This window comes from Oncorhynchus tshawytscha, linkage group LG10 (assembly GCF_018296145.1).
Source record: "Oncorhynchus tshawytscha isolate Ot180627B linkage group LG10, Otsh_v2.0, whole genome shotgun sequence".
Lineage (NCBI taxonomy): Eukaryota > Metazoa > Chordata > Actinopteri > Salmoniformes > Salmonidae > Oncorhynchus > Oncorhynchus tshawytscha.
Genome location: NC_056438.1, coordinates 46050718 through 46078475, shown reverse-complemented (window position 1 = coordinate 46078475; position 27758 = coordinate 46050718). Strand labels below are relative to the sequence as shown.

General features: G+C 44.4%; 1 protein-coding gene across 2 annotated transcripts; it reads right to left on the bottom strand.

The window, feature by feature from the left end:
- LOC112260294 (nuclear receptor subfamily 2 group F member 6) lies at positions 1 to 26204 on the bottom strand. 2 transcript variants are annotated; one of them, XM_024435291.2, is made up of 5 exons: positions 25413 to 26204; positions 23862 to 24622; positions 14199 to 14293; positions 6718 to 7293; positions 1 to 2461 (listed from the first exon to the last, which is right to left on the bottom strand). In XM_024435291.2, exons 2-5 carry the CDS (start codon positions 24128 to 24130, stop codon positions 2187 to 2189), a joined length of 1215 nt encoding a protein of 404 aa, XP_024291059.1. In that variant the 5' UTR covers positions 24131 to 24622; positions 25413 to 26204; the 3' UTR covers positions 1 to 2186. The 2 variants fall into 2 exon arrangements, with proteins under 2 accessions (XP_024291059.1, XP_024291058.1); XM_024435290.2 differs by having other exon boundaries at positions 6718 to 7296; positions 25413 to 26203.
- Between the last annotated feature and the right edge of the window lie 1554 nt (positions 26205 to 27758).

Sequence of the window (27758 nt, the reverse complement as noted above, 5' to 3'; positions counted from 1 at the left end):
TATTTTTTCCATTTTTTATTTTTGCTTACTTCACATAATATAATTTAAAAGCATGGATTAAGGTGTCTGTAATGGAATCAATGTGGCAAAAATGAACGTAGACATGAATAAATGCATTTCTATAGCTTCCAAAATATTTTTTACAAGGTGGGGAAGTGCCAAGATGGAGGCACGGTGGCTTCAACACATCACCCCAAAACTCATCTAGTGTATATACAAATCACTAATTTCATCTCTTATTAGCTTGTGAGTACAAAACATATTGCCCACATATAACTGACATTCTTATGGCGGTAACTGACACACCTAAGGAAAGAAACGATCCACACACTCACCGTGTCATTTTGGCTGCAGCAGTCACATCACCAAACAGCCATGACAACAAACTCCCATATTGCCTAAATGTTCTGCATTGATCTAGTGGAATGCATTGCTTTGTGGTGGCAACACAATTGGCTCAGGGGTAGCCTCTTGTTCTGCACCAGTGTAGTGTCATTTTCACCGCTATGGAGAATCGCATCTTTTTGACACATCTCGAGGAATGGTAGAGGTAATTTCACATGAAAATGTTCATGTTTTAAAAAAGAAACTGTTGACTCAACATAAAAAAAATAACTTTACCTTCTAATCCCATTTCGTAGAGATGAAACACAGATCAATAACTAAATTGTGACATGCAGCAGGACAACCTTTGGTTCCCTAAATCTACAGTATATACACTTCTTAACACTTAAAATGAGTTTTGATGCGATTTCTCTGCATTTTGAAAGTACCAACTGTATATGCTCTTTGTTTTCAGCATGGTCGCAGGTCATAGGTGAACCGTTTGGCCACAACCTTTCAGCATGGTCGCAGGTCATAGGTGAACCGTTTGGCCACAACCTTTCAGCATGGTGATATGTCACAGGGAAACCGTTTGGCCACAACCTTTCAGCATGGTCGCAGGTCATAGGGAAACCATTTGGCCACAACCTTTTTGATTAAATACTTTTTTTGTCACTTGAGAACAGCCTTGTTTCAACAATCAGCCTGTCACTCACATCAGCTGCATTCATCATCTTCAGGTGTAGTTTAAATATCAGTCCGTATAATAAAACACTGCATTAATCTTAAAGAATATGTCCAGTTGAATGATCTACTCATACTGCAGTGTCCGAATTCATATTGAAAAGGCAGTTGTTGAAAAGAAGGCAGTCTGTGGTGAACAACTGTACAATGACAGAGAGGTTGCCTTTAGAAGAAATCCGTCCATAGCATTCTGCTGTCTTGTGAGGTATCGATCCATATTTGTGTGACTGTGGAGTTTGAAAAGTTGCCCAGTACAACAAGTAAGAGCCCTATGAGTGGTACATGGAAACTATCATTGAGTCCCTCTGTAAGTATTTCCACTTTATCTGCCTGGCTGATTTAGTAGTTCAAATGTCATATCTATAACCTCTTTAAAGCTAGAATCCTTAATTGAAACAATAACAAAGCAGGCACCCCGCCTCTGTTTTGGTAAAAAGCTGCGGAATGGGCTTGGGCTTGGAGATACTGTAGGTACATTTAACAATGTAGTTTAAACGATGGTTTGAGACTATAAGTTATTTATAAGTTATATTCTTCAATAATAAATGGGTATATATAATTCATTTATAAGTCCAAAAATGGATGTAGCAAGTAAGGATTCTAGCTTTAAGGACAATTACGTTTTGAGTGAAATTTCAGTGGACGATGAAGATTCGGGTGAAATGTCTTGTCCCAGTTCCATTTCCTCTACCACTTCTGTGTTTGCATATGTATAGCTTTTCTACCAGAATTCTCCAGAATTTCACTAAGAGTGATCTCTGTCTTGGTTTGATGTTGATGTTGAAAGTCTTTGCACCAAAGGCAATGAGATGTGGAAAATGAGGCATGGTTCCAGTGACCTCTATTGGCAGGACATTAACGTGTGTATGTAAGTCACTATGGCATGTGGATGGCATAGCTGACTCAGGTTGCCATAATGGTGCACAGTAGGTGTCTTGGCACCAGTGTGCTGGCAATAGACCCAGCTGGCGCTAGGCTGGTATGGAGAGCTCAGTTCATGGAGGCAGTGCAACTTGTATGATGTCCAGCTGGTGCTAGCATAGGATCACACAGATGGATGAGTCAGAGGAACCTGTGGTCCTTGTCGTCACTGCCCAGACGGAGACTTCCTTTCGGGGTTACTGTCCAGGGACGTAGGGCCAGCTGATAGAGCTTCCGGAGAGCTGCATGTCGCGGATGAGTGTCTCGATGGGCGTCTTGCCCACCAGACGCATGAAGAAGAGCTGGGAGATGAGGTTGGCGGGCACCGCGCGGAGGGCGGGCAGGCGGAGGAGCAGGCGGCCGAAGCGCTGGGGCTGACCTGGGTACTGCATCCGCTCGTACTCTGTCAGAGCCACCTGGGCCTTCTCCTGCAGAGACTCCACATGGGCTGGGTCTGTCAGGCCACACGCATCTGAGATGGAAGAAGGGAGGAAGAGATTGTTGAGGTGAGGACAAAGTGGGAGGGAGCAGTACTTTATTGAGACGGGACCCTAAATAAAGATGAAGGGTTGCTTTCGTTTTGCACCAACAAGAAAAAGATTCTAACCAACAACTAAAAAGGTTAGGTTGTACACCTAGAATTTTTTTCTCTTCTGTTTTCCTGTTTTTTACACATTGTATCATTTCTATCTTTTGTTTTTGTGTTTTTGATTTTGGTCATTCAAGCATGATAGTGCAAAATTGTTTAATTTACATGTCAAAATGTTCAAATCAAATCAAAGTGTATTTGTCACACGCACCGAATACAACAGGTGTAGACATTACAGTCAAATGTTTACTTACAGGCTCTAACCAATAGTGCAAAATATGGTATGTGGTGAACAATAGGTAAGTAAAGAAATAAAAACAACAGTAAAAAGACAGTGAAAAACAGTAGCGAGGCTAGATACAGACACCGATTAGTCAGGCTGATTGAGGTAGTATGTACATGTAGATATGGTTAAATTGACTATGCATATATGATGAACCGAGAGTAGCAGTAATGTAAAAGAGGGGTTGGTGGGTGGTGGGTGGCGGGACACAATGCAGATAGCACGGTTAGTCAATGTGCGGGAGCAGTGGTTGGTCGGGCCTATTGAGGTAGTATGTACATATGTACATGAATGTATAGTTAAAGTGACTGTGCATATATGATAAACAGAGAGTAGCAGCAGTGTAAAAGAGGGGTTGAGGAGGGGGCACACAATGCAAATAGTCCGGATAGCCATTTGATTACCTGTTCAGGAGTCTTATGGCTTGGCAGTAAAAAGTGTTGAGAAGCCTATTTGTCCTAGACTTGGCACTCCGGTACCGCTTGCCATGCGGTAGTAGAGATAACAGTCTATGACTGGGGTGGCTGGGGTCTTTGACAATTTTTAGGGCCTTCCTCTGACACTGCCTGTTGTAGAGGTCCTGGGTGGTAGGCAGCTTATCCCCAGTGATGTACTGGGCCGTACACACTACCCTCTGTAGTGCCTTGCGGTTGGAGGCAGAGCAATTGCCGTACCAGGCAGTGATGCAACCATGCTCTCAATGTTGCAGCTATAGAACCTTTTGAGGATCTCAGGACCCATGACAAATCTTTTTAGTTTCCTGAGGGGGAATAGCCTTTGTCGTGCCCTCTTCACGACTGTCTTAGTGTGTTTGGACCATTCTAGTTTGTTGGTGATGTGGACGCCAAGGAACTTGAAGCTCTCAACCTGCTATACTACAGCCCTGTCGATGAGAATGGGGGCATGCTCGGTCCTCCTTTTCCTGTAGTCCACAATCATCTCCTTAGTCTTGGTTACGTTGAGGGATAGGTTGTTATTCTGGTACCACCCGGCCAGGTCTCTGACCTCCTCCCTATAGGCTGTCTCGTCGTTGATCAGGCCTACCACTGTTGTGTCGTCTGCAAACTTAATGATGGTGTTGGAGTCGTGCCTGGCAATGCAGTTGTGGGTGAACAGGGAGTACAGGAGGGGACTGAACACGCACCCCTGGAGGGCTCTAGTGTTGAGGATCAGCGTGGCAGATGTGTTGCTACCTACCCTCGCCACTTGGGTGCGGTCCGTCAGGATGTCCAGGATCCAGTTGCAGAGGGAGGTGTTTAGTCCCCGAATCCTTAGCTTAGTGATGAGCTTTGAGGGTACTATGGTGTTGAATGCTGAGCTGCAGTCAATGAATAGCATTCATTCTCACATAACTGTTCCTTTGTCCAGGTGGGAAATGGCAGTGTGGAGTGCAATAGAGATTGCATCATCTGTGGATCTGTTTGGGCTGTATGCAAATTGGAGTGGGTCTAGGGTTTCTGGGATAATGGTGTTGATGTGAGCCAGATCTTCATGGCAACGGACGTGAGTGCTACGGGTCTGTAGTCATTTAGGCAGGTTACCTTCGTGTTCTTGGGCACAGGGACTATGGTGGTCTGCTTGAGACATGTTGCTATTACAGACTCAATCAGGGATATGTTGAAAATGTCAGTAAAGACACCTGCCAGTTGGTCAGCACATGCCCAGAGCACACGTCCGGTAATCCGGTAATCCATCTGGCCACGCAGCCTTGTGAATGTTGACTTGTTTAAAGGTCTTACTCACGTCAGCTACGGAGAGCGTTATCACATTCTCAGGGTAAGTGTGCAGGGCAGACCTTTCAATTACAATATCAACCACAACAGTTTTTTTTCTCATCTCGTCCTTGAGCACCCCCAAAAGTACACATTTTTATTTTAAAAAATGGGGCGCCCGATTCAACTCGTCAACTAATCATCACATCCTCGATCAGGTGTTTTTGTTCGGGGCTGAAATAAAATGTGTGCTGTTGGGTAGACTCCTCGAGGGCCGGAGTTGAAAAACACCACACTACCATACATCTACATAAGGCCTGTGATTGTACTCTGCACTTGTATTGTGGTGCCAGGAGAGGGTACCACACTCCTCAAGTCTACCAGTATAACCGGGTTCAGGATTTGTCCTAGTGATTTCAGTCAACAGGTGCTTGGTTACCGTTAGATAACGTAGCGCAGTGCTCTCCAACACAGTTCCTGGAGAGAAACCCTCTCGTAGGTTTTTACTCCAACCCCAGTTGTACCTAATCTGATTCAGTTTATCAACCAGCTAATTATTAGAATTGGGTGCGTTATATAAGGGGAAGAGCAAAATGTATTGGACTGTACTGTAGCTCTCCAGGAAGAGGTTTTGGAAAGCCCTGATATAGAGTGATATGCTTTCCCATTAGAAATACACTACATATACAAAAGTATGTGGACACGCCTTCAAATGACTGGATTCAGCTATTTCAGTCACACCCATTTCTGACAGGTGTATAAAATTGAGCACACAGCCATGTAATCTCCATAGACAAACAATGGCAGTAGAATGGCCTTCCTAAAGAGCTCAGTGTCTTTCAACGTGGCACCGGCATAGGATGCCACCTTTCTAACAAGTCAGTTTGTCAAATTTGGGCCCTGCTAGAATGGCCCCAATAAACTGTAAGTGCTGTTATTGTGAAGTGGAAATGTCTAGGAGCAACGACGGCTCAGCCGCGAAGTGGTAGGCCACACAAGCTCACAGAACGGGACCGTCGAATGCTGAAGTGCGTAGTGCGTAAAAATAATCTGTCCTCGGTTGCAACACTCACTACCGAGTTCCAAACTGCCTGTGGAAACAACATCAACACAAGAACTGTTTGTCGGAAGCTTCATGAAATGGGTTTCCACGGCCGAGCAGCCGCACACTAGCCTAAGATCACCATGTGTTATGCTAAGCATCAGCTGGAGTGGTGTAAAGCTCGCCGCCATTGGACTCTGGAGCAGTGGAAACGTTATCTGGAGTGATGAATCACGCTTCACCATCTGTCAGAATCTGGGTTTGGCGGATGCCAGGGGAACTCTACCGCAATACATAGTGCCAACTGTAAAGTTTGTTGGAGGAAAAGTGGTCTGGGGCTATTATTCATGGTTCGGGCTAGGCCCCTTAGTTCTAGTGAAGGGAAATCGTAACGCTAAAGCATTCAACGACATTCTAGACAATTTTGTGCTTCCAACTTTGTGGCAACAGTTTGGGGAAGGCCCTTTACTGTTTCAGCATGACAATTTCCTCGGGCACAAAAAGAGATCCATACAGAAATAGTTTTTCAAGATCGGTGTGGAAGAACTTCACTGGCCTGCATAAAGCCCTGTCCTCAACCCCATTGAACACCTTTGGGATGAATTGGAACGCCAAATGTGAGACAGGCATAATCGCCCGACATCCGTGCCTGACCTCACTAATGCTCTTGTGGCTGAATGGAAGCAAGTCCCCGTAGCAATGTTCCAACATTTAGTGGAAAGCCTTCACAGAAGAGTGGAGGCTTTTTATAGCAGCAAAGGGGGGACCAACTCCATATTAATGCCCATGATTTTGGAGATGAGATGACAAGCAGGTGTCCACATACTTTTGATCATGTAGTGCATATGTTAAAGTCTCAGCATGTTAGTAAAAACTCACAGTATGTAAGTCAATAGTTTGAATATGTACAGTAGTCAAAGGTCTCAAAATGTATCAGGTCGACATATAGGTCATCAAGTCTGACATGCATGCCAAAAAGTATCCGAATGTAGGTCGAAAATCTGACATGCATGTCAAAAAGTATCTGCATGTCAAAACAAATCTCAACAGACACAATCCGCATACAGTACAAGGTGGGAATAAAATAAGACAGACATCTCACCTGGCGAGAAGAGGACGATGGCCTTAAGACAGCTGTACTCGGCAGAGTCCACCTGGAGCCGGCTCAGCTTTTCCACCTGGTTCTGGAACACCCTCACCTGGTCCATGAAGGACACCACCCGCTCGGCCGACATGGGTGAGGAGTGGAAACCCGCAGCGGCCAGCAGTGGGGCCATGTGGAGGGGCAGGGCGGACTGGGCTGCGTTCAGGATGAACAACTCGCTCCAGCTCAACCTGAGGAGAGCTACCTGCTCTGACACAGGCAGCTCTGGGAAGTAGGGGATGTTCCTGGCCCACTCAATGGTGCTGAAGAGCAGCCTAGCTGCCAGCTCGCAGATGTTGTCGATGCCCATGACGGCCCCACCTGCGCCGGTGGCCTGGCCCTGTTGGTTGTACTGGTGGCCATAGCGGCTGCTGGGGTAGGGCTCGGCACGCAGCAGCTGGGATATTAGCTCTGACACGGGCTGCCCACCATTGTTGTTGTAGAAATCAGCCCCTCCTACGCCACTACCGCCACCTACTGGGGTGCCCGTGGGGCTGAGGCTGGAGTGTGAGGGGGGGATACGTCCGCGCTGAACTGCTGGGGTGGGGATGGGGGCACAAAGGGAGGTTGGAGGGGAAGTTAAGAAGGGGCAGGGAAATGGGGAGGACGAAAGGGATTAGGATTTGGGTTGAAAAGTAGGGAGGGCAGGGGGGAGAAATTGAAAGTGAGTCGGGCATGCTCTCTCACAGAAGGTGGTTTGGCAGATTAACAACAGACGGTCTTGACCAGATAAGGACCATCTAATTCCTGAGTGAAGCTGACACAAAGGGGCGCAGACAGATTCCTCAATAAAAGAGGGCAAAATGGAGGACTTGCATTCTTCGAGAATCCTCCAATTGAAGGTTATCCCGAAGAATAAAACAAAAGACAGCAGAATTATCCATTACAATTAAATTTCCTCCAATTAATTATCTCCTGGAGTTCATTTTTTACTATGTAAAGATTTGTATTACCAAATGTGGGAAAAAATATGACATTATGGCCTTTGTTTTCAGATTGATTGCTCTCAGGAAGAAAAGGAAATTATTTTGCTTCTTTGTAAGAATGAAATAGAGCGTGGCTATATCAAATACTGCTATAATGCTCCCAACCATAGTTAATGTATTAAGCCATTGGGTGAGTCATTTAACCTTGAGAAACCTTGACTCATTTCAGGAAACTAGGCGCACTACTTCACAGTAGCACCATTTGAGCGTAACCTTTTTTTAAATCAAAATGCAGGGGCAGAAATGCCTTCTGGAACATGTGAACTTTCATGAGCCTTAATAACAAACTTGTACGCAATCTGTAAATACGAATAACATTTTTAAATGAAGAGCCTAGTTGGTTTAGCCACTGAAAAAGTTGGTTTAGCCACGGAAAAAGTCAGAAACCTTCCCGCTAGCCATGATTGGCTGAGATAATGAGTTGGTAGGACATCCTGAGAGATGAGATCGGATTGGTCTGCCATGTAGCACGCTTCTGTCTATAACATGAGCTGGTCAGTATTTGTATGTAATCCTTTCTAACACAGATTTTTTTTAAAGATATCACATAGTAGAACTGCTCTCCACTTTCTGGAGGACCGAGTTTTGAAATCAGTGGAATTAGTGTATGATAGCTAAAGAGATTACGTTCTGGGGTTGATTACAAATATGCAGACGGAGTTGAAAAGAGAACACACAGAAGGCTGTTGTATAAAACACCTGTCTCCGGAATACATCTTCAAACTAAGGGCAACCATGACATCTGTGACAGAGAGGGAGAAGCGTCCATCCATGTATACAGGTAAGAAGGTCTAGCTAGCTACATTTTCAGATATTACACGTTTCTAATTTTGTCAGAAAGTTGTTTTCATTTCAAGTTAAAGTGTACTGTTAGCTAGCTAGCTAACGTTAACTGGCTAGCTAGCTAACATTGTGTGTATGATCTCTGCAGTAATATTATTCTCTATCTCAGAGCCATTTGCATTGCTCGTTATAACCTAATATTAGCTAGCTAACATTGAACCTGGTTGGTTAGGTACCTGAAAATGCATGCAGGGTAGTACCGTTATGAGTTGGGATTATGGTTCATTGTTTAATCTGTTGAATTGTTGAATCTGACAATTAATCTTAATGGTTGTACAGTCGTCTCAAATAAAACTGTGAAGGACCTCGGCGTTACTCTGGACCCTGATCTCTCTTTTGAAGAACATATCAAGACCATTTCAAGGACAGCTTTTTTCCATCTACGTAACATTGCAAAAATCAGAAACTTTCTGTCCAAAAATGATGCAGAAAAATTAATCCATGCTTTTGTCACTTCTAGGTTAGACTACTGCAATGCTCTACTTTCCGGCTACCCGGATAAAGCACTAAATAAACTTCAGTTAGTACTAAATACGGCTGCTCGAATTCTGACTAGAACCAAAAAATTTGATCATATTACTCCAGTGCTAGCCTCTCTACACTGGCTTCCTGTCAAAGCAAGGGCTGATTTCAAGGTTTTACTGCTAACCTACAAAGCATTACATGGGCTTGCTCCTACCTATCTCTCTGATTTGGTCCTGCCGTACATACCTACATGTACGTGGTTGAAGATATCCCTCTAGTGGTGTGGGGGCTGTGCTTTGGCAAAGTGGTTGGGGTTATATCCTTCCTGTTTGGCCCTGTCTGGGGGTGTCCTCGGATGGGGCCACAGTGTCTCCTGACCCCTCCTGTCTTAGCCTCCAGTATTTATGCTGCAGTAGTTAATGTGTCGGGGGGCTAGGGTCAGTTTGTATATCTGGAGTACCTCTCCTGTCCTATTCGGTGTCCTGTGTGAATCTAAGTGTGCGTTCTCTAATTCTCTCTTTCTCCCTCTCTCTCTCTCTCGGAGGACCTGAGCCCTAGGACCATGCCCCAGGACTACTTGACATGATGACTCCTTGCTGTCCCCAGTCCACCTGGCCGTGCTGCTGCTCCAGTTTCAACTGTTCTGCCTTATTATTATACGACCATGCTGGTCATTTATGAACATTTGAAACATCTTGGCCATGTTCTGTTATAATCTCCACCTGGCACAGCCAGAAGAGGACTGGCCACCCCACATAGCCTGGTTCCTCTCTAGGTTTCTTCCTAGGTTTTGGCCTTTCTAGGGAGTTTTTCCTAGCCACCGTGCTTCTACACCTGCATTGCTTGCTGTTTGGGGTTTTAGGCTGGGTTTCTGTACAGCACTTTGAGATATCAGCTGATGTACGAAGGGCTATATAAATAAATTTGATTTGATTTGATTTAGCTAGTTAGCTAGCTACATGTCTAAACAAAAGATTTCATTATGCAAGTAACTATTTCAATAGAATGTTTATGTCACTGCAACAACTGTTGAGAGACGTAGCAGTTAAATTCACTCTGGCTATATACTCCAATTTCAGAGCACTCTTGTCTGAGTGTGCGAGGGATTTATGAACGCTCAACACCTGTTGAATATGGCCGGTGTCAGTAAACGTTATGAAAAAAATGCGTTGTTAAATTGTTGCCAGCAGCAGTACAGTTGCAGTCACCAATGCTCTGGATATCATAAAAACAGACTAACCAGCTCTGCTAGGGTGAGTAAAATGGTCAGTGAGCTGTTCTCTCATTTGTGTCTGGAAGTAGCTAGCAAGCTAGCCAATGTTAGCCAGTTAGCTTGGGTGCTTGACTGCTGTTAGGTCAGAACGCTCAGATCAACCCTACTCCTCGGCCAGAGTGTCCAGTGTGCGCTCTGAACGCTCCGAGAGCGAAGCGCCCTGAATTTACGAACTGACAACGCTCTGAGTTTACGAATGCCCGGAGCACACTGGCACTCCAGATTAAATTTACGAACACGCCCGTAGCATAAACCAGCCTTTAGTCTTGAAATCTTTGGTTGTTTAGTACATAGCCTCACATGTGAATCCTTAGAGATGGGTGGGGTTAGGAGGGTGTGAACGATGCTTAATGGGTGTAGACAAAGAAGAGCTCTCCAGTAGGTATCAAAACATTCAAGGGCCATTTTCACAAAAGTGAGGTGACAAGTTTATCAACTTTCAAAGCATAATTACTTTCCCATTGTTCCTCAACTGTAGTGTATGTTATACCATTCTCTAGCTAGAGTCTCTACTTTTACCCAATGTAAAAATAAAAAAACGCACAATTTCTAATGTTGCTACATAAGACCAAATCGAGCCAGTCGGTCACAGATAACGGAAGGCAAAGTCATCTATATTAGACTGAAGCATTTAGAGTTAAATTCCTCTACATTTTCTGCAACAGCTCAAGTAAATCATTGTGGGCTATATCACTCTGACCCTTTACCTTAGGCTACAATGCCTCATATCAACGACATAGGGATACTGTATTTTACTTAGGGCTTCATTAGGCTATAGTATAAGATGGCATATAACCATGGTAACGGTGGAACAATCACTACCGGTACTACCAGACAGATAGAATGTTATACACAGTACCAGTCAAAACTTTGGACACACCTACTCATTCAAGGGTTTTTCTTTATTTGTACTATGTTCTACATTGTAGAATAATAGTGAAGATATCAAAACTATGAAATACCACATAAGGAATCATGTAGTAACCAAAAAAAGTATTAAACAAATCAAAATATATTTTATATTTGAGATAATTAAAAGTAGCCACTCTTTGCCTTGATGACAGCGTCGCACACTCTTGGCATTCTCTCAACCAGCTCCATGAGGAATGCTTTTCCATATGCTGAACACTTGTTGGCTGCTTTCCTTCACTCTGCGGTCCAACTCATCCCAAACCATCTCAATTGGGTTGAGGATGAGTGATTGTGGCCAGGTCATCTGATGCCGCACTCCATCACCCTCCTTGTTCAAATAGCCCTTACACAGCCTGGAGGTGTGTTTTGGGTCATTGTACTGTTGAAAAACAAATTATAGTCCCACTAAGCACAAACCAGATGGGATGGTGTATCACTGCAGAATCCTGTGGTAGCCATGCTGGTTAAGAGTGCCTTGAATTCTAAATAAATCACTGACAGTGTCACCAGCAAAGCACCCCTACACCATCACACCTCCTCCTCCTTCATGCTTCATGGTGAGAACCACACATGCGAAGATCATCCGTTCACCTACTCTGGGTGTTATGCCTGCTCCGGTTCTTCCTCCCTAGCACTCAAGGGTGCCAGGCTGCCCTGCATTACACACTCCTGCCACCATCATTTACGCACACCTGCCTTCCCTCGTCATGCGCATCAGCGATATTGCCCTCACTCACAATCTCCTGTTTATTACCTCCCCTGTATTTGTCAGGTCCCCAGCTCTGTTCCCCACTGCTGCATTGTTTGTCGTCTGTCTTTGTGTTTCCCAGTTCTGACGCTGTTCCTGTCCTGTTGCATGTCCGTTCCTAATTAAATTACAACTCCCCGTACCTGCTTCTATTCTCCAGCGTCATTCTTTACACTGGGTCTCACAAAGACAAGGCAGTTGGAGCCAAAAATCTCAAATTTGGACTCATCAGACCAAAAGGACAGATTTCTACCGGTTTAATGTCCATTGCTCGTGTTTCTTGGCCCAAGCAAGTCTCTTCTTATTATTGGTGTCCTTTAGTAGAGGTTTCTTTGCAGCAATTCGACCATGAAAGCCTGATTCACGCAGTCTCCTCTGAACAGTTGATGTAGAGATGTGTCTGTTACTTGAACTCTGTAAAGCATTAATTTGAGCTGCAATCTGAGGTGAAGTTAACTCTAATGAACTTGTCCTCTGCATCAGAGGTAACTCTGGGTCTTCCTCTCCTGTGGCGGTCCTCATGAGAGCCAGTTTCATCATTGCTCTTCATGGTTATTGTGAATCCACTTGAAGAAAGTTCTTGAAATGTTCCTCTGTCATTTCTCTTTGCTTATTTGAGCTGTTCTTGCCATAATATGGACCTGGTCTTTTACCAAATAAATATGGCTATCTTCTGTATATAAATATATAAATATGGCTATCTTCTGTATACCACCTATACCTTGTCACAACACAACTGATTGGCTCAAACGCATTAAGAAGGAAAGAAATTCCACAAATTAACTTTTAACAAGGCACACCTGCTAATCGAAATGCATTCCAGGTGACTACCTCATGAAGCTGGTTGATAGAATGCCAAGAGTGTGCAAAGCTGTCGTCAAGGCAAAGGGTGGCTACTTTGAAGAATCTCAAATATAAAATATATTTATTTGTTTAACAGTTTTGGATACTACATGTTTCCATATGGGTTATATCATACAGTAGTTTTGATGTCTTCACTATTATTCTACAATGTAGAAAATAGTTTTAAAAAGAAAGAAAGAAAAACCCTTGAATGAATAGGTGTGTCCAAACTTTTGACTGGTACTGTATATTCAAATCACTATGGGGCTATAGTTACAGTTGAGATACAGACAGTGATGTGCGTGAATGACTGGTGCTCCGGGGCGCAGGTGGCTTGCTCCTGTATCCCTCTCATTCACTCACGCAGGCACTAGATTTGATGACAAAGTGCATGGCATCAAGACTGTACCCATGGCAAGCTTAGCTATGATAGGGCCAGGGTAGTTATTTGTGACAGGGACTATGGCCCACATGAAAAAATACTATAGTATACTATGGTATAAATACTATAGTATTCACTGTATTTTTTTGCGTTCTAAAGTCTACTGATACTGTAGTACTTACAGTTAACTATAGTATAAATACTGTAGTAAAATAAAACTGTAGTATATACTATAGTAATTCAGGTAGTGTTTTTGCAGATTATGGTATACTGTAGAATTTACTGTTATGTTTTTATGGAAATTACTGCACAATTTAATATAGTGTGTTCGTTTTATTATCTTTGACACAGAAGTGAAGACTTTCTCCTTGAGAAACCTACTGGCAAAATACTAAAAGAGCAAATTTTCCATAACCTGCAGGTAAGTCTGCACTCCTGCTCTTTTCTACAACCTGTAGGGAACACAATATATGATCTATACTTGGCATGTACAGTATGTTCCACACTTATGGGTGGCACAAAGTGTGATATGGGGGAGGGGAATAGGTATGTTTTTTTTAAATACCTAAGTTTAAAAAAAATATTGTTTCTGCAGTCATTTCTGTAGTATTTACTATAGTGTTTTTTGGGGAGGATAATACTGTAGTATTTACTATAGTATTCTACAGTATACAATATGTTCCTTAGTATGTACTACACATATTAGAGGGATACTGCAGTGTGTAGCATAGTATTCTACTGTATACTACAGGTTACTATATAATTATATAGTAAGTACTGTAGTATTCTATAATAAACTGTAGTATTTTTTCATGTGGGGGGCCATGTAATGGTAAAAAAAAGTTGTTTTTTGGGGGCAGAAATCTATGGATAGTCCCTTCTTGACTGGAGTTCATGTCTCTTAAGTCAACATAAACATATTCTGCATGAATTTACACAGACATATGGGTATGCAGGTGTTCTATTGTATGTGGACAGGAAAAATACCTTCTTTGCGCATTCCTACACGAAAGCACTTCTCCAGGCGACAGTACTGGCACTGGTTACGATGATGTTGGTCGATCTGGCACTCTCGATTTGACCTGAAATATAGATCAAAACATGTCATCACTGGTATGCCATACACAAATGATGAGGACATTTAGCTTAGCTGACACTTAGAATAGCTACATAACCCTTGGTAGAAATCTATAGTAGCATATACAGTATGTGTAATATCACTTTAATGGAGGAAGGTCACTTCAACGTGATGTAAAACATTTCCAGGCAGTTGTGAGTTACCAGCCCATATCTAAATGATTGCATAACATTACTAGAGGGTATAGGTAAAAAGCTGAAGCATAAAACACGATGTGATACAAAATAAGCTTATATTTAAATATATTATAGATATAAGCTGGTTTACAGAACCCGGTTATATAACTGCACAGCAAATTCTCCACTTTAAATCAACACTGACAGTGTTAAACTTAACACAGGGCCAATGTCAACAGGGGTCCACACTTTTCAGTGTTAAGTTAACACTGAAAAGTGTGCTGATTACACTACAATCGTGCCGGAGAAGAAGGCAGACGTTTTACGTGTCCCCAACCGATAGTTTTTTTGTTTGTTTATTTGCGTTTTTGTAACTTATTTTTTTACTTATTTTATACACAATGTTGCCGCTACCATCTCTTATAACCGAAAATAACTTCTAGACATAAGGACTGAGATTACTCACCAAGGACTGGCAGAATCCTTTTTTTCCTTTAACGAGTTTGACGAGCCAGACACAAATGATATACTGCTTTCTCGGGAACAGGCCCAGATCCCCGTGATTTGCGTGAAGAGGAGGTGGAGAAAAAGGGGCCAGATGGCAGGCTGCCTTCTGAGAATTTGTAGGCGATCTAATAAAACCCCACTTCCTTTCATTCTGCTAGCAAACGTGCAATCTTTGGAGAATAAAATCGATGACCTACGCGCAAGATTAAAGTACCAACAGGACATTCAAAACTGTAATATCTTATGCTTCACGGAGTCGTGGCCGAACGAAGACACTATCAACATACAGCTGGCTGGTTTTACGCTGCACCGGCAGGATAGAACAGCGGCGTCTGGTAGGACAACGAGCGGGGGACTATGTATTTTTGTAAATAACAGCTGGTGCACGATATCTAAGGAAGTCTCGAGCTATTGCTCGCCTGAAGTAGAGTATCTCACGATAAGCTGTAGACCACACTATCTACCTAGAGAGTTTTCATCTGTATTTGTCGTAGCTGTTTACATACCACCACAGTCAGAGGCTGGCACTAAAACAGCATTGAAAGAGCTGTATTCTGCCATAAGCAAACAAGAAAACACTCACCCAGAGGCGATGCTCCTAGTAGCCGGGGACTTTAATGCAGGGAAACTTAAATCTGTCTTACCAAATTTATATCAGCATGTTAAATGTGCAACCAGAGGAAAAAAAACTCTGGACCACCTTTACTCCTCACACAGAGACGCATACAAAGCTCTCCCTAACCCTCTATTTGTCAAATCTGACCATAATTCTATCCTCCTGATTCCTGCTTACAAGAAAAAATGTAAGCAGGAAGCACCAGTGACTAGATTAAAAAAAGGTGGTCAGATGAAGCAGATGCTAAACTACAGGACTGTTTTGCTAGCACAGACTGGAATATGGTCCGGGATTCCTACGATGGCATTGAGGAGTACACCACATCAGTCATTGGCTTCATCAATAAGTGCATCGATGATGTCATTCCCACAGTGACTGTACGTACATACCCCAACCAGAAGCCATGGATTACAGGCATCATCCACACTGACGGCATCATCCACACTAAAGGCTAGAGCTGCAGCTTTCAAGGAGCTGGACTTTAACCCAGAAGCTTATAAGAAATCCCGCTATGCCCTCCGACGAACCATCAAACAGGCAAAGTGTCAATACAGGACTAATATCGAATTGTACTACACCGGCTCTGAAGCTCGTCGGATGTGGCAGGGCTTGCAAACCATTACAGACTACAAAGGGAAGCACAGCCACGAGCTTCCCAGTGACACGAGCCAACCAGACGAGCTAAACTACTTCTATGCTCGCTTCGAGGCAAATAACAATGAAACATGCATGAGAGCACAAGCTCTTCTGGAAGACTGTGCGATCATGCTCTCCGCAGCCGATGTGAGTAAGACTTTTAAACAGGTCAAGATTCACCAGACCGATTACCCGGATGTGTACTGCAAGCGTGCGCTGATCAACTGGCAAGTGTCTTCACTGACATTTTCAACATGTCCCTGTCCGAGTCTGTAATACCAACATATTTTAAGTAGACCACCATAGTGACTGTGCCCAAAAACACTAAGGTAACCTGCCTAAATGACTACCGACCCATAGCACTCACGTCCGTAGCCATGAAGTGCTTTGAAAGGCTGGTCATGGCTCACATCAACACCATTATCCCAGAAACCCTAGACCCATTCTTATTTGCACACAGCCCCACAGATCCCAGATGACGCAATCTCTATTGCACTCCACACTGCCCTTTCCCACCTGGACAAAGGAACACCTATGTGAGAATGCTATTCATTGACTACAGTTCAGCATTCAACACCATAGTGCCCTCAAAGCTCATCAATAAGCTAAGGATCTTGGGACTAAACACCTTCCTCTTCAACTGGATCCTGGACTTCCTAACAGGCCACACTCAGATAGTAAGGGTAGGTAACAACACATCCGCCAAGCTGATTCTTAACACTGGAGCCCCCTCACAGGGCTGTGTGCTCATGCCCCTCCTGTACTCCCAGTTCACTCATGACTACACGGCCAGGCACGACTCCAACACCATCATTAAGTCTGCCAATGACACAACAGTGGTAGGCCTGATCACCAACAACAACGAGACTGTCACGCCCTGGTCAAAGTATTTTGTGTTTATCTTTATGTATTTGGTCAGGCCAGGGTGTGGCATGGGGTTTTTGTAATTGTGGTGTGTTTGTCTTGGGGTTTTGGTGGTGGTATTGGGATTGTAGCTTAGTGGGTTATCTAGCAAAGTCTATGGCTGTCTGGAATGGTTCTCAATCAGGGGCAGGTGCTTATCGTTGTCTCTGATTGGGAACCATATTTAGGCAGCCATATTCTTTGAGTTTGTCGTGGGTGATTGTCCTTAGTGTCCTATGTGTACTCTCGGTTAGTTTGCACTAGATAGGCTGTTTCGGTTTCGATTACGTTTATTGTTTTGTGTAGTGTTCGTGTTTCTTTATTTGATTAAACATGAATCTCAATCGACACGCTGCAGTTTGGTCCGACTCTCCTTCATCACCACTAGAAAACCGTTACAGAATCACCCACCAACCAAGGACCAAGCGGCGTGGTAAACAGAGGCAGCAGCAACAGCAGCAGCAGGAGAAGCGACAGGTGCAGCAGGAGAAGCGACAGGTGCAGCAGGAGCAACAGCAGCAGCAGCAAAGGCAGCAGCAGGAACAAAGGCAGCAGCAGGAGAAGCAACAGAGGCAGCAGCAGCATTGGGGGAGGCTGCACTCTTTGGATAAATGGACTTGGGAGGAGATCCTTGACGGACAAGGACCCTGGGCAGAGCCATGGATGGAATTGGAGCTGTCGGCGAAGCAGAGTGCTGAGTCTGAGAGTGTGGAGGATGTATTGGACAGAGTAGAAAGAAAGGTGTGGGCTTGGCATAGCATGCACGGCATACCAGTGCCAGCACCACGCATCAGGCCTACAGTGCGTCCCACCTGTTCAGCGCTGCCTGAGCCTTTCTCCTCTACAGCGCTGCTGGAGTCTCCCGCCTGTTCAGCGCAGCCAGTCTACAAGGAGCTGCCAGTCTGTAAGGAGCTGCCAGTCTGTAAGGAGCTGCCAGTCTGCACGGAGCTGTCAGTCTGCACGGAGCTGCCAGTCTGCAAGGAGCTGTCAGTCTGCAAGGAGCTGTCGGTCTGCACGGAGCTGCCGGTCTGCACGGAGCTGCCGGTCTGCACGGAGCTGCCGGTCTGCACGGAGCTGCCGGTCTGCACGGAGCTGCCGGTCTGCAGGAGCTGCCAGTCTGCAAGGAGCTGCCAGTCTGCACGGAGCCGCCAGAGCTGCCAGTCTGTAAGAAGCCGCCAGAGCTGTCAGCCTACATGGAGCAGCCAGAGCTGTCAGTCTGCATGAAGCAGCCAGAGCTGTCAGTCTGCATAGAGCAGCCAGTCTGCAAGGAGCTGTCAGTCTGCAAGGAGCTGTCAGTCTGCAAGGAGCTGTCAGTCTGCAAGGAGCTGTCAGTCTGCACGGAGCTGTCAGTCTGCACGGAGCTGTCAGTCTGCAAGGAGCTGTCAGTCTGCAAGGAGCTGTCAGTCTGCAAGGAGCTGCCAGGCTGCAAGGAGCAGCCAGTCAGCACGGAGCCGCCAGAGCTGTCAGTCTGTAAGAAGCCGCCAGAGCTGTCAGCCTATATGGAGCAGCTAGTGCCGCCAGTCTGCCCAGCGCCGCCAGTGCCCCCAGTCTGCCCAGCGTCACCAGTCTGCCCAGCGCCGTCAGTCTGCCCAGCATCGCCAGTCTGCCCAGCATCGCCAGTCTGCCCAGCACCGCCAGTCTACCCAGCGTCGCCAGTCTGCCCAGCGTCGCCAGTCTGCCCAGCGTCGCCAGTCTGCCCAGCGTTGCCAGTCTGCCCAGCGTCGCCAGTCTGCCCAGCGCCGCCAGGCTGCCCAGCGCCGCCAGATCTGCCAGTCAGCCAGACTCTTCCAGATCTGCCAGTCAGCCAGACTCTTCCAGATCTGCCAGTCAGCCAGACTCTTCCAGATCTGCCAGTCAATCAGACTCTTCCAGATCCGCCAGTCAGCCGGGATCTGCCAGAACTGCCAGTCAACCAGGATCCGCCAGTCGGCCAGGATCCGCCAGTCGGCCAGGATCCGCCAGTCGGCCAGGATCCGCCAGTCGGCCAGGATCCTCCAGAACTGCCAGTCGGCCAGGATCCGCCAGTCTGCCAGGATCCGCCAGTCTGCCAGGATCCGCCAGTCTGCCAGGATCCGCCAGGATCTGCCAGTCGGCCAGGATCTGCCAGTCGGCCAGGATCTGCCAGTCAGCGGGATCCGCCAGTCTGCCAGGATCAGTTAGATCCGCCATTCAGCCAGGATCCGCCAGTCTGCCAGGATCCGCCAGTCTGCCAGGATCCGCCAGTCAGCCAGGATCCGCCAGTCAGCCAGGATCCGCCAGTCAGCCAGGATCCGCCAGTCTGCCAGGATCCGCCAGTCAGCCAGGATCCGCCAGAAGTGCCAGTCAGCCAGGATCTGCCGGAACCACCAGCCAGCCAGGATCTGGTAGATCCATCAACCTGCCTGAGCTTCCTCTCACTCCTGAGCTTCCTCTCACTCCTGAGCTTCCCCTCGGTCCCGAGCTTCCCCTCGGTCCCGAGCTTCCCCTCGGTCCCGAGCTACCTCAGTCCAGTGGGGCCCGTTGTTAGGTTTCCTAGGCCAAGGTTAGCGGCGAGGGTCGCCACTCAAGGGACACTAAGGAGGTGGACTAAGACAATTATGGAGTGGGGTCCACGTCCAGCACCAGAGCCGCCACCGCGGACAGATGCCCACCCAGACCCTCCCCTACAGGTTTAGGTTGTGCGTTCGGGAGTCCGCACCTTAGGGGGGGGTTCTGTCACGCCCTGGTCAAAGTATTTTGTGTTTATCTTTATGTATTTGGTCAGGCCAGGGTGTGGCATGGGGTTTTTGTAATTGTGGTGTGTTTGTCTTGGGGTTTTGGTGGTGGTATTGGGATTGTAGCTTAGTGGGTTATCTAGCAAAGTCTATGGCTGTCTGGAATGGTTCTCAATCAGAGGCAGGTGCTTATCGTTGTCTCTGATTGGGAACCATATTTAGGCAGCCATATTCTTTGAGTTTGTCATGGGTGATTGTCCTTAGTGTCCTATGTGTACTCTCGGTTAGTTTGCACTAGATAGGCTGTTTCGGTTTCGATTACATTTATTGTTTTGTGTAGTTTTCTTGTTTCTTTATTTGATTAAACATGAATCTCAATCGACACGCTGCAGTTTGGTCCGACTCTCCTTCATCACCACTAGAAAACCGTTACAGAGACAGCCTATAGGGAGGAGGTTTGTTGTTTTTTTGTTGGGCCAACTACGCTAGCTAGCAGTCTTCTGCCTGTTTTGATTTTTGAAAACGTCAGAATTGTATAAAATGCATAGAAAAATTCAGAATAAAAATATGCTAGCAAGCAAGCTAGCTAGCTACCAATACATAATATACTTTCCATGCAATCTCTTGAGTTTGGGATTAGCTAGCTAGGTAGATAGTTTTTTAACCTTGACTAGCTAGCTACCTACCTAAAGCTGGCAAATATGCTATGGTCACTACTCACTAGCTAACCAGCGAGATAATGCCATCAATAATGCCAGCGTTTAAGAAATATATTACCTTCAGCAGTGTTATCTTGTGAACAAGCCATCAATGTTTTGTGATTATTGGTGTCGTAAAAACACCAACAGCAATTAGGGTTAGCAATTATCATGTTTGACATTTCAGTGGAAATACAACTATCAGCTTTTTGATAAGCGGTTTAGCAAAAAAATACGTCCCTTATTATCGGCATACTGTAATGGGGTGAGTGCTGGTGGCAGGGAAGTCAGGCGCGGGAGAATGAACTTGGTATAAACTGAGCTGTCAAAGTATTTAAGTATTCAAAACCCCCGAAAACCAAAATGTACAAAATAAAATAAGGAGGGTGCAAAACCCGTTGCACACCAGAACATAACTAGCACACATACATACAACAAACAATCACTGACAAAGGCATGAGGGGAAACAGAGGGTTAAATACACAACATGTAATTGATGGGATTGAAACCAGGTGTGATGGAAGACAAGACAAAACCAATGGAAAATGAAAAATGGATCAGTGATGGCTAGAAGGTCGGTGACGTCAACCGCCCGAACAAGGAGAGGTACCAACTTCAGCGGAAGTCGTGACACATAGGGTTCCCCGTTATTGGCCACCTTACTATTTTGTTCAATTACAAGATATAGCCGTTTAATTTTGCACAATTGGTGGCTGACTAAAGGGCAGCCCATACTCTGGGGCCTTTCAGAACAGGTGTACTGAGATCATGTGACAGATCATGTGACACTTAAAGTGCACTCAGGTGGACTTTATTTAACTAATTATGTGACTTCTGAAGGTAATTGGTTGCACCAGATCTTATTTAGGGGCTTCTTAGCAGAGGGGTTGAATACATATGCACGCACCACTTTTCCATTTTTTAAACAACGTATTTTTTTCATTTCACGTCACCAATTTGGACTATTTTGTGTATGTCCATGACATGAAATCCAAATAAAAATGTTTGTACGTATTTTCACTTGGTAATGAGTAATAAGTGAGTAATAAGTAATTATATAGAAATTGCTCACATGTAACTATAAATTTACACCTCCCTTTAAATAGCTAAATCCTGTGTAAGAACTATCGACAACCTTGTACTTATTCAGATATTACAGATATGCACTAGTGTGTTTATTTTCTCATTTGGATGGCGCTTTCAGAAGCTGATGATTAGATTGCCAGAATGGGTAACGTACTATGTAGGTACACATTTTAACTAGCTAAATCCTGTGTAACACCCAGTAATTACATTGTACTTATGCAGATATTACAATTACTCTGTGACAACATTGAGTGTAGATTTTGAAGACTGCGTATTTACGGGTAGGTAATTAGAGCCTTTTGAACTTCCAACCTTTGTAATCTCGGACACCCAGTGCATCTGTCCACAAAAGATTGCATCCTTGTGACAGTTATTATGGATATTATATGCAGCTGAGAAGAAACTAAACATTAAATTGGTGAATTTACTTGAAACCATTTCTAACAAGCATGGTAACATGCATTTGTTGTTACGCCTCTGTAATTACAAACCGCAATTACAACCAGTTACATGTTGTTATTACAGTATAACTATGAGTTATTACAATTAACTACAATACTTGTTACAGTATAATTACACATGTAATGACACTGTAATAAGGACCCCTTAAAATTAAGTGTTACCAAAAAAAAATCTACCTGCAGTAGAGCATGCTGGGAAATCTGATAGTGAGGGGTGTGGTTTTGAAAGGAATGTTTTACTCTCCACATAGTAAAACTGACACAATCACACTCAATACTGGTTATTAACACCAACACTGGGGTTATTTTACACCACTGAGTGTTATTTTCACAGAGTTAATTTACCTTCTGAATCAACACTAGAAATGTTACACTGAAAAATCAACACTAGGTAACACTGGCCAATTTGCTGTGTATATACTGTATGACCCAATCCCTCTCTTTCCTTAGATGATCCATGGCATTAAATATTGCATCTTGCTCATGGATCTTTCATATGGGCAGAGTGGCTGATGTAAGAATGACAAAATCTCAGTGAGGAAGAAATTCAATCATCTGACTTCAAGGCCAGTTTTGTGGAAGCAAACATATGAATTTGTATGATATCTTATGGGAGATGGGGAAAACAATGTAAATCAATAAATAGCATACCGCAAAACAGCACAGTACATTACAAAATATCACAATATAGAGCTGAACAATACAATTAAATGCAATAGAGGTGTATATTCAACCCTCACTTTTTGCATATTGTTGTCTACCAATAATATGGACAATCAAAACATCTGCCAATAAACAATGGTGTGTAATACATTGTTTAATTCAGCTATTCTCTTCAGAGACCTTTCATGTCATGAAAGGCTCTCACTTAAAGGAAAATACCCCTCAAAAACTGTCTTTTGGTATTTGATTCAGTAGTCCACTGTTGATACAGTCCCAAAATGTTTTGCATGTCAGCACTCAAGTTTTCAAGACATAGAACTTTCAAAACGCATCGTACTGTGACACTTTCTGTATTTTGAAAGTTCTATATCTTGACAACTTTGCTGACATACCAAACATTTTCGTACATTTTGGACTAATGAAACAAATTCCCCAAATATCCCTTTAAGTGAGGGATGACTCAAATGAATTATGTGCACTGCTGTGGGAAATTGTAACAGCTCTGCACAGTCAACAATGTATTAATGCATGACTCATTCTAGCTATTTGCATCAATTTGCTTTGTACAAATGGGATATCAAGGATAAGGACAAACTAAGAGATCAAAAATAAAGGCTCAGTGACAAAGCTATTACCCAGGTGTATGCTACAGTTTGGTGGAGAAAGAGGTGAATTCTCCTCTTACATTGTAAATCGCTTTGAGCACTTTAAAGATGCACTATGCAGAAATCGCTCTGACCACTTCCTGTTTGCTAAAATTCGAATAGTTGGCCTAATTTCAGTTTATGTGACATAACAAACAAGTATAGTCTAGAGAATTATTGTACTATTTAAACCGTTGTTAAATATATTTTCCATAACCAAAAATATTGTATTTTCAGCTGTTTGAAGCTGGTGTACAAAACAGAAAGTAAAACACTCAAAAAGGAAACTTAAGAACCGGAAGCATAGAAATAGGGCACATAGAACATATCTACCGCTTCTTAGACTTGCTTTCAATGAGAATGACATATCTATAACCCACATTTCTAGGGTTGGGTCTCCCAAAAAGTTACACATGCAGCTCTGTTATAATTATCCATCCACTTTGAGAATCCATAATTAAATCATCACAATTATTAATTAAGTCTCACCTGCAGGTATAGTTGAGGTTGCGACGGATGCTTCTCTTGAAGAAGCTCTTGCAGCCCTCGCAGGTGAACACACCGTAGTGCTTCCCACTGGACTTGTCCCCACACACCACACAGTCCACCACACATGCCTTGTCCTCGTCCCCAGCCTCCATGTCACTGCCCCCTGCCTGGGGCGAACCGTCCTCCTCCTCTCCCCTCAGATAGCCCTTCTCCCCCAGCCCGTTGGTGCCTCCGTTGGGATCTCCCCAGCCCCCACTCACCATGGCCATTGTTTGATTAGCAGACCACAGAAGGAATGGGAGACAGCCAAAGCTTTCGGTAGCTGCCGTCTAAACTTTCTGACTTTCTTTTGTGCTCCGCTGTTCAGAGTTTAATATTTGAAGGTTCTCTGTCTTCTCATTTAATCATTTGTTTGGCTTTTTGGTCCTTAAAGTGTGTTGGAAACTAAAACAGTCTGTCTGAAAAATACCCACACCCTCTTTTAATTTATAGAACAGTATAAATGGTGTAGAATGTTTGTCCTCCCCCCAAAAAACAATAGAGCTGTTTTGTCTCCTCCCCTTACACTATGATCCGGAAATAGTTAAGCCTTTCACTTCAGAAACTTTTGTTTTGCATGCCTGTGGCTTCCAATGGCCCCTGTTTTTCTTTCTCCTTTTTCAGTTATTCACTCTTTTTGTGTGTTTTTTCCTTTGGCCCATGTCCTCCGACGGCTGTCTTATAGAAGTCGAATTGTTACCGCTTCAGCCACGAAACAGAACCTTTCACAGGAAACAATGAATCAAACACAAACTTTCAACAACGGACCAAAACACACCCCATTCACTAGCTCTCGAAAACCCTTATTATCCGTAGGGTTTTTACCGGTTAGCTTCGCCCATGGTTGGCTGCGTGTGAACTGCAATTCAGACACTGTGTTTTAACGTTTAGAAACGTCAATAATCATCACTTGCGAAGCGGTTTTCGAAACATATGATATGCCCCTTATCTTTCATATCAGCAAGAAAGAATCTTTCAAATAAAAACAGATACACTTAACAGTAGCAGTTTCTCACACATCCATATGCTGTGCGCGCCTCCAGTTGACGAAATATACTTCATCCCCAGTTAACGCTTACACACAGGTGTTCTGAGCACGACAGTCCTTATGTTTCCAAAACCTTACCGCAAGCGATGCGTTTTAACGTTCAGAACGAGCGTTGAAGCTCTTAAAAAAACTCCCAGGGAACAGAAGATACTATCTTCAATAGTCGCTGAAGGTAGTTGGCGTCTATGAACGAGTTACGCATTCACTAGGACTATGCACATGATTAAAGAGGGAAATTCTCTCTCACTCCCTTCTCTCTTTGGCAAGAATAATGGCTGAAAAAGAACCTTGCTAGTCCTTAGCACATGCCTGGAGACGAAGCAGTGGCCACCCCTCATAAAACAGTCATGCCGTTTGCCTTTCTGATAGTGTTCATGTAGAGACCTAGTCCTGCTGCCTTTCTGGAATATATTACTTAAATCCTGGCATCAGAGAGAAATAATACAAAAGCCTTGTATGCTTACCTTGGGAAGTACACTCATATAAAATGTCAATGTCTTGTTTTTGCTAGATCACTCTTACAGCCACGGCGGGAGTGAGGGTACAGACAGAGCGAGGCAAGAGACGGGTTTACCAGCCATCCTCAGAGCACCAACAACGTTCTGGTTGACAAAGAGCTCTTCCAGGTAACATTAGCAAAACAACTTGATGTTTCACAGCTCACTGTGTGGCAATATCATCAAGGCACACAGAAAACCACTATCACGTCTCAGCTGTGGTTACATCTACCCCCTCTGTTTAACTAAATCAACCAGTCTCTCTGGCTCTCTTCAAAATGATCTTTAGCTCAAGGAAGTGCCCTCTCTTCCTTGTTTGTTGTTGCAGAGGGCTAGGCTGTAGCAATATCATCGGTCGTTGTGGCTAGACCAGTCTCTGATTCAGACCCTCCAAAATTAGAGAGCACAGATGAGGTAGAAATCCAAAAAAGCCTCCTTTCCACCCCTCAGAAGTCAGTGGAGCTACTCTAAGCACTCACTCCAGTCTTTTGTCAGTTCTTTCCCACCGAGCACTAATGACTTGTGGCCTAGCCCTGTGCTCAGTCCGTGTGGGTGCTTCCCGTGGCTGAGGCAAGGGGGAAGGGACAGGGCTTTCTCTCCTCCCTTTGGCTGCAGAGTCCACAAATTTAATTAAGATTAAAAAAAATAAAAAAGAAGGCTAGGCTCTAGACAGTGTTGCAAGCCGCCACACTGACCATCCTCTCTCTCTCTGTCTCTCCTGCTCCCTTAGTTTTCTTCAGCCTGTGTGTGTGTGTGTGTGTGTGTGTGTGTGTGTGTGTGTGTGTGTGAGTGAGAGAGAGAGAGCGAGAGAGAGAGAGAGAGAGAGAACAAGGGGGAGCAAAAGAGAGAGGGAGGGAGAGGGGGTCATGTGTGTGCTCAGGGATTTGACACTGCTATTCAAGCCCTACGGTTGCCATGGCACCAGCTGCCTTACATGGACATTGGAGTCAAAGAGCAGAGAGTGTGCTGTGGGGCTGAAACACACACACACAGAAAAATAACGTGGAGGTTCGCTCTCCTTGGAGAGAGGCATGACCCCAAGGCCTGACTCTAAGCACACGGCAAGAGTTACCCCCGACCACGCCAAACAACTCGAAGCCATCCGACAAATAAACAAGACTACTCTTATCATGGCTCTGTATAAGCTCCCAACACATTGTGTGGGCTTTTTATGGCAAAATGTTAAGCTACTTGTTTGTTTACTCTGTTCCCACGGGCAGGTTATGCAATAGGCTATATTACATTTTTACATTTCATAGCTGAAACAAAACACAGATTCCTCTACAAACATTGACTTCAGTAATATGAAGTAGTCCTACAAATGTTTTCTAAGTGTAATGCATTAACCCTGCAAATGATATTGCCTGCACTTTGATCTTAGCCCCTAGCCCATGAATAGACAGCTTAAGACCCATCTCATTGTGCAACAACAACAGCAAAAAAACGGCACATTTTTGGTCATCGCCGTTTCACAAAGGTTCTCTGTTCCGTAGCTCCCTTGCTTTGTGAAGCGCCTGGTGATTTGTGTCTGAGGTTAGCCCCAAAGGTCACGCTGACTTTCACACCCCTGCCTGGGGAAACCCAGGGTCATCCTAGATAAAGAAACAAGGGCAGGAGAGAAGAAAAACTATCCTGGCTAAGAGTGCAGAAAAACATGTCATGAATCTGATCAGGCATATTACTATGATGTTATTTGAGAAATTGATATTTTACCGCTATAGAAAGACATTCTTAAGTACCTAAAAAGTGTCACCAACATCACTTTTTTCCTTGTTCAGATCCAGATAATGTGTAGCATAATAAGGACAGTGTAGCATAATAAGGACAGTGTAGCATAATAAGGACAGTGTAGCATAATAAGGACAGTGTAGCATAATAAGGACAGTGTAGCATAATAAGGACAGTGTAGCATAATAAGGAAAGTGTAGCATAATAAGGACAGTGTAGCATAATAATTCAAAGAAATTCCTGAACCCAAAACCTTCCCCCTGGCTGTGTGTGTGTGTGTGTGTGTGTGTGTGTGTGTGTGTGTGCGTGCGTGCGTGCGTCTCACTGGGACAGTGTAGCATTGTCCTGGCAATTGTGTGGCTAATGGATCATCTGAGATGTGTCAAGCTGAATGAAAGTCCCTTTAATTAAGCCTGTGTGTCTGTTGATTGTCACCTCTATTGTTGGTCAAGACTATCCTCCCCAAATAATGGCCCCTTGTGAATGTGTGTGGAAGTGAATGTGTGTGGGAGTGGATATGTGTGGGAGTGGATAATGTGTGGGATTGTGTGTGGAGGGGGATGGGGCGGCGAAGATATTGAAAGT

Coding starts and splice junctions, on each gene's coding strand:
- LOC112260294 (XM_024435290.2), bottom strand. CDS start 24,130: ATGGCCATGGTGAGTGGGGGCTGGGGAGATCCCAACGGAGGCACCAAC. Junction 7,297..14,198: donor TGTAGGAATGCGCAAAGAAG/GTATTTTTCCTG, acceptor TCCCCACCCCAG/CAGTTCAGCGCGGACGTATC. Junction 2,462..6,717: donor CATCGTCCTCTTCTCGCCAG/GTGAGATGTCTG, acceptor CTTCCATCTCAG/ATGCGTGTGGCCTGACAGAC.